The 7,003-nt window shown below is 36.0% G+C and overlaps 1 protein-coding gene across 1 annotated transcript; it reads left to right on the top strand.

Annotated features, from left to right (window-relative positions):
• The first annotated feature begins 2,938 nt into the window (after positions 1 to 2,938).
• Positions 2,939 to 6,035, top strand: LOC116054064 (natterin-3-like). Its single transcript, XM_031305382.2, has 3 exons — positions 2,939 to 2,974; positions 3,331 to 3,421; positions 4,210 to 6,035. Exons 2-3 carry the CDS (start codon positions 3,331 to 3,333, stop codon positions 5,244 to 5,246), a joined length of 1,128 nt encoding a protein of 375 aa, XP_031161242.1. The 5' UTR covers positions 2,939 to 2,974; the 3' UTR covers positions 5,247 to 6,035.
• Positions 6,036 to 7,003: the final 968 nt, after the last annotated feature.

Genomic DNA, 7,003 nt, shown 5'->3' with positions numbered 1-7,003 from the left:
TGTACTTAGTGTCTTAATTAATCATAGGTGTGTTTTGGGCGTAACATGCAATAAACCAATCAGAGTGTCATCTCCCATTCCCTTTAAAAGCCAGGCACGTTTGTACCTTGGCGCATTGCTAGTATGATGGCGGATTAGCACCGTAATATTTTTATTTGTAATCTTTTGCATATTTGTGTGCTGCTGCGCTTCCCTGTGTGTGTGTAACAGGCATAGTGTGTGCATAAGCCTAGGTGCATTTTTCTGATTTTCTGTTAAAATAACAATGAAATGCGCTATTGACTTTAGACAAGGTTTTTGTTGGTCAATGGCGCGATCACAAGATAACAATACGCCAAGAATTTACCTGAACACACCTCCCTATATGACCAGCACGCCCATTGGCGCAAAGATGGGCTCGGTGCATTCGCTATTTAAGCAATGTGAGCGCTGGACGGGAAATTGACAACTGCGTCGATCTTAAACTAGCAAAGACACTTGCGTTGGGCTTTGCGCTGTGCTTTGCCGGGTGCAAGATAGGGCCCATACTCTTTGTGGCTTCACTTTCTTGTTGTTTGACACTTTCTCAACAGGAATTGTCCAATGAGTGTGTTTTGGAGGAGATTCATATTCTACAATGTGACTGTGACCCTGACCATGCTGTGGCAAAGGTTATCATGGCTTCTTTGAAATCACTTATCGAACTTGCAGGGAGAATGAAGGATGTGTTTGCAAGTTGCAAACGTTAACGGCCAAGTATGAGATATGTTGAATTGGTAAATCATTAGTTAAATAGTTTCTGTCTGATACTTCCTTGTGCCAAGTTAACCATCCTGAAAAAAACAAGTTAAAAACAAGTTAACCATCCTGAAACCACCCCGAAACTTGGTTCTATCTGGCCTCATCGTATAAAGTAAAAGGACAACTTATTTTCTCTCATGGTTCCTTGTTGTCTTACCAAAAGGGTGCTTTTGTACCTTTTCAAGTTTATTAGTTTACAGAGATGAGCACAAACACATAAAAATGCATCTTCTTACAAATACTTGCTTATGAAATGTATTTAGGTATCAAGTTTAGCCTGGTGACGACCCTCCAGTTATAATAATGATATTTTTTATTTAAAAAGGAACAATGTACATTAATTAACATTCAAACAAATGTTAATGTATCCGAGTTAGCTGAAAGGCTAGTTTTTATTGCCATTTCCTTTGCCTGATGTTTTTAGGCATCCTAGAATAGTAACAGAAATATGTATGATAGTTAAAAACATACTACATTATTGTAAACAGCATATGAAATACAGTTAAAATACTAGCAAAAAGTCCAAATAGCAGATGTAAAGATATAATGTGAGTACAGTCTTTGTTTAAAGTTTAAGTTTTAAAAGTCATGTTAAAGGTGAATAAAAAACACAAACAGTGTTGACATTGTTGGTTCTCAATAAGCCATTTCTTAACGTTACGCTCAAATAAATAATTTGATGGTGACTCTAATTGTTCAAATACTGAAATTCACCAAGGGGACCACTTATACCGAATTGACCACCCACACTTTTTGGAAATATTCCACCAAACCACTCTGCCGTGTCAGTATGGTGAGATATAAACACAGGGCAGACATCTCTTACACTGCACGCCTCAGCCGCACCTACAGAAATGGGGGGATCAGATGGCTGTCCATCTCTGGGACTTTTAAAGGTGTCCAAATGGGAGAATTTTGGGCTGTGGTGGATCGCTGTGAACCTGTTCCTGATCGCAAGCCCTGTCCCTTAAAAGAATAATAAAAGCGGCTCCATGAGATAAGACACTTGACATATTGAATGTCCATAACATTGCAATGTAAAGCTAAAAATAAACCTGTTTTATGTTTGATATGCTTTAACATATTGTATAAAACTATTTGCCATTTAAAATGTTTCAAGCAGATTTGCATTTAATATTATATTTTTTAATATAAAATAAACTTACATGCAAACTAAATCTGTGTCACAATCACATATTCAATTAGAATGAATGTTTGAGACAGTCAGGAACAGCAGCATGGTATATCATGTCATATACATTACAGTTATATAAAACATTTAAACGGATGTGTATTTAATTACATTTTATTCATCCATTTCAAACTGAGATTTAGGGTGAGTTCAAAGAAACTTTCCATCTTCTGAAGACGAATGTAAAAACACAGCCCTCTGGAGTTGATCTCTGCACAGTAAAGCTCAAACATTGAAGTTAAAAATTAGAAAAACACATTTCAAGTCAAGTCAAGTTTATTGTCAATTCTGCAATATGTGCCAGACGTACAGAGGAAATGAAAATATGTTTCTCTCCAACCCACGGTGCAATAAGGACACTATATACAATAAAATAAAAAGATAACTAATATGTATAAATAAGATGAGTAATATGTACAATACAGTAATACATTTTAAATTTTGGAATGCCATGTGATTTTATTATGTACAAAACATTTTATTAAGGTGATAGACAAACATCTTAAAATCATATTCTATTAACATCTAGATTACTGTTATTAGTGTTACTAAATCCAAACAAAGTTCCACTATTCAAAAGAAACCCTCAAACATATTGCCCTTTTCCCCTTTTTACATCCTAAGATGTGACCCTATAACTGATTTCAGAATCCCCCTTATGCTGCAGGAAAAGTTTAGATGAAAGTTAATCTCCTTCCAGCAATACATGTTTGAGGGAACACAAAAGCAACCTATTTAGGAAGTCTTTTGATATGATGTCATTAATGCAAAACTAGTGTTCTTTAAAGTTCAATACTCACCACTGATTAACAACTGGCAAGTAACTTTTTCCAAATCCAGTGGTCTCTACTAAAACTTTTTTTAAAGCAGACAAAAGAACAGTGTTTGTTCAATCATGCAGCCATCAAGCAGCCACAGTATATAAAGAGGGAAAGACTAGATGTGCATTTAGTGAAGGACAGCGCAATAATTAGTTCATATTGTGTTTTCACCTCAAGTTCAGTAAGTATTACATTTGTCAAATTGAAGTTCAATAGATCAAACATATGAGTGGTGACATAGAAAATGTAATTCCTGTATCTTGAAATTTAAAGAATGTTGTAAAATATGCCGTTTGCATCATTTTCAACATACAATTTAATGCCACTCAAAATACAAGTATTTTTTGTTATTATTTATTTAGATTTCACTCTTTACTGTATTTCCAAAATCTATTTTAATCTATTCTTCTTTATTCAAAAACAGATTTACCATGTACAGACAGTCCAGACTAAATATCTTGATGGCTTAACACTGAGGTGCTGGTTTAATGATGTTTTATGAACTAACACTGATTTTGTTCTGTGTTTCGTCTCCAGATGAAGCTGTCAGTGTTGCTGCTGTTGGCCCTGCTGGCTCTGTCCACAGCCAGTCCTCTGGACATCTTGAACAGCACAGAGCAAAGAAAAGGTAAATACAAACTAGTTGCCCTATTAACTTACATTGTAGCTTGTTTCGCCACTGCCCACTGCAGCGATCTTGCTTAATACTGGACCAATTTCAAAGATTGTCGTTACCATCAGTCACTTAGACACAAAAACATAGGAAAATAGGGTCCAGGTTGAAAAAAAATGGTAGTTACCCTTTAAATCTCCCCGGCTGTAAATGCCCTTGGCTGTTAAAGTTGTTTGCTTTTGTTGCTTACAGTACATTGTTTCAGTGGTTTCATCCTAAAAACACATACCCATACTTTTGGAAAGCACCCATTTATGTGTGAATGCATATACATTAATGGTTGTGGTGGTGCATGAGGTGTCACTCCAGGAGGGATATCCTGAAGTTTTAGCCACAAATAAAAGGCAGAACAAGCCTGCATGACGATGGAGATTTGTAATTGTTGTACTTGTGATCTCTACACTGATACTTATTTGTTTAGTTTTTATTTTAAATGTTTTAAATTGTTAAATTTTTTGTAATCTTTAACTACTGCATTGCATGACACCATGTTGGGTTTTATACACCATCAGAACCATAGTACGGTCTGTTGTATGGTATTGTACAGTATCTGTTGTTTGTTATAATGCTGTCTGTGTTTGTTTGTTTTTAATATGGCTGCAGCATGGGTTAAAGGCCCAAGACAAATTCCCCACGATGTGGGACTATTAAATTAATCTTGATCTTGATCTTGATCTTGAAGTGGACTAATTTGTATTTAAGAAGTCTGCCTTTTCTCTTTTCTTTTGTCACTCTTATTAAAGAACTCAGTCCTGAAATCACTGCAAGCAGATGGAGGCTAACTTATCGACCTTTTTGGAATTTAAGCCAGAAGTCTGACGATGGCTCTAACCTGAAGTGGGTGACCTGGAACAACTTTCTCCCAAACGACGCAGTTTCCATTCACAATGATTATGTTGATCGCATTGATTATGTCTGCAAATACATGTGTGAGGCTGGCTTTTATACCCCCAGCAAGGGTCCTTATTGCCACTATCCAAATGCAAAAAAAGCATATTCGGGTTCCCCGTTTGAGATCCTGGTGAACAAAAACAACTTTGAGATCCTGGAGTGGAAGGAGGATTCATACGGTTCAGTGTTCCAGAGTTCAGTCAGAACCTGCCCTCGGGGGGACACATATGTAGGGAAGAACAAATATGGACTTGGGAAGGTTGCTACTAAAGATAAGGCCTTCTACCTGCCTTGGTATGATGATGAATATTGGTACCACTACTACCAGGTCCTGACTATCAATGAGGATATAATCAGCCAGCAGATTTACAACGTCAGGTACAACACTGATGAGTCTCAAATCTTCCACTATCCTCCAGAGGTCATGCGTAACTCCACGATCAAGAACTATAACTGCAACACAGTGGTGCAAACAGATTCCCTCTCAAAGACATATGAGGTAGAGCACAGGTGGGGCATTAGCTTTTCTGTCACAGTTGGTGTTACTTTGACCTTCTCTGCCAGCATCCCCCTAATCACTACCAGCGGTATTCAGTTCAGCACCGAGGTTTCCTTCGATTACTCCAAGGGAAACACGATGGTAGAGGCCACCACTAATACTGTTTCTGTGCAGATCATTGCCCCACCAAACCACTCCTGCATGGTTAATATGATGCAGTATAAGTACAAAGTGGACATCCCGTTCACAGCAAGCCTCAACCGCACCTACGCTAACGGGGTGATCCACAGGACTTCCATCACTGGGACGTATGATAGTGTTCAGGTTGTAGAAGTCCAGGCCATGGTGGACCGATGTGAACTTCTAGAAAACTCCCAGCCTTGCACATGATGTCTGACATAATATATCTGTATGTTTGATGCTTTTTTACACTTCCAACTTTTGATGACATAGCTCCTGTTCCTGTTGAGTGTTCAGTGCAGTTATTGTAAAACACTTTGGATGAAACCCAAATGAATGTAATGCAATAAAATTAATATGAATATGAACAGCTTTTTAAAAATGTTTCACCTTAATGAATTGTTGCGTACAAAATAAAATCACATGGCGGTTTAAAGTCCCCCTTCACTTCAAAGTGTTTTTCTTATTGTTACTTCACTGTTGAATGTGTGAGCTACACTGTGCAGTAGTTTGACCTCTGAAATAGTTTTAGCATATTAAAATGCTGTGTCACATTTCCATACTACTACTACTACTAATTGTATACAGGAGGCAATCAAACTGTGACTTTAGAATATTACAGCTAATTTAACGTAATTACAATGTTCTTTTCAGTTGGTTTTCTGAGTTGTTCTTTTCTGATTGTAATTAGTGGGAATTTTTCCCAGCTGTGAGCAGCTCCTCCACTTCCATTGTTTGTTGCATTGCATGATATTGAGCACTCTCAAGAATCTGTAATTTTTTAGTAGGGCTGTTTTAAATAATATTACTTCCTTGTCTCTTTTCCAGACAGATTATAAACCTTCTTAGAATACGTATGTAGACGTGGAATTGGGACACAGTCTCATAAAGTTTCAATTCAGAGAGAAGGAGGAAATGTAATTTTAAGAACTTCTAACGAAGTAATTGAATTTTTGTTCTGGAAATATCGTACCAGACACATTATTCTTCCATGCAGATTATTTTTATATGTCTGGAGGCGACATATGAACTTTTGATATCATATCTTTTCTAAAAGGCATTTTTTAAGAAGGAAAAAAAAACACAGATACAAGAATATTTGGGGCTTTTTTTTTATAAGCATACCTATTTAGTTTGTGTTTAATTACTTGTTAACATCCATATACTGTATTTCCACTGAATAAAATAAAAAATGCAGTTTGAATGTTTTAATATATCTGTCATTTCTCTTATGTGAATAGAAAATACTGACTACTTAAAAAAGCAGTATATTGTTTGCAGTTTAGTATTATTGATACAATTCTGCATAATGAGCTGCAGACTCATGAAGCGGTCTTATCTTGAGTCCATGTGTGGTAATCAGTTCATTCAGTGCCATCTACTGGATTTATTATTATTAGATATTTCAGCTGCTTCGTGTGCATCTACATTGTTAACACTTTAAACTATTGGTAATGTTTCACACTGAAATGATCAAAGTAGATTTATTTTCTTTATTTAGTAAGTTATTGTAACAACTACAATACTCAGCTAGCAGAAATGTGCACTCTCTCTGCACAAAGGTTTTAAACTTTTTTTTAACTATACAGCTCCTTTATTTGTTTATATTTTTTTGTATAAAGCCCCAAAATTAACAAAAGGCAGTGAAGGTTTACGAGATTCAGTTCTGAAAGAGTTATCAGTTATTTCTTATTTACATTATTTATTTCCCATGGAATTATGCAACAGTAACTGGTTACATACGTGTTATATAATGTTCTGCTACTTAGATGCGCTCCATCAGAGGCTCTTCTTTTGGTAATAATAAATAATAACAAAATCTGTTCTCTTGTCATCTTAAATTATTGCTCACACTTCAATCTTAAAGATATTATTTAACCCCAAGTAAAAATGAACTGCATTCATTGATTTTCATTATTTCTTGCACTTTCTCACACTTTACTGAATGCATCGAGATGTTAAACTCT

Source organism: Sander lucioperca, chromosome 2, assembly GCF_008315115.2.
Source record: "Sander lucioperca isolate FBNREF2018 chromosome 2, SLUC_FBN_1.2, whole genome shotgun sequence".
NCBI classification, from domain to species: Eukaryota; Metazoa; Chordata; class Actinopteri; order Perciformes; family Percidae; genus Sander; species Sander lucioperca.
The sequence above is the reverse complement of the archived record's forward strand: the minus strand, read 5'-3'. Positions and strand labels throughout refer to the sequence as shown.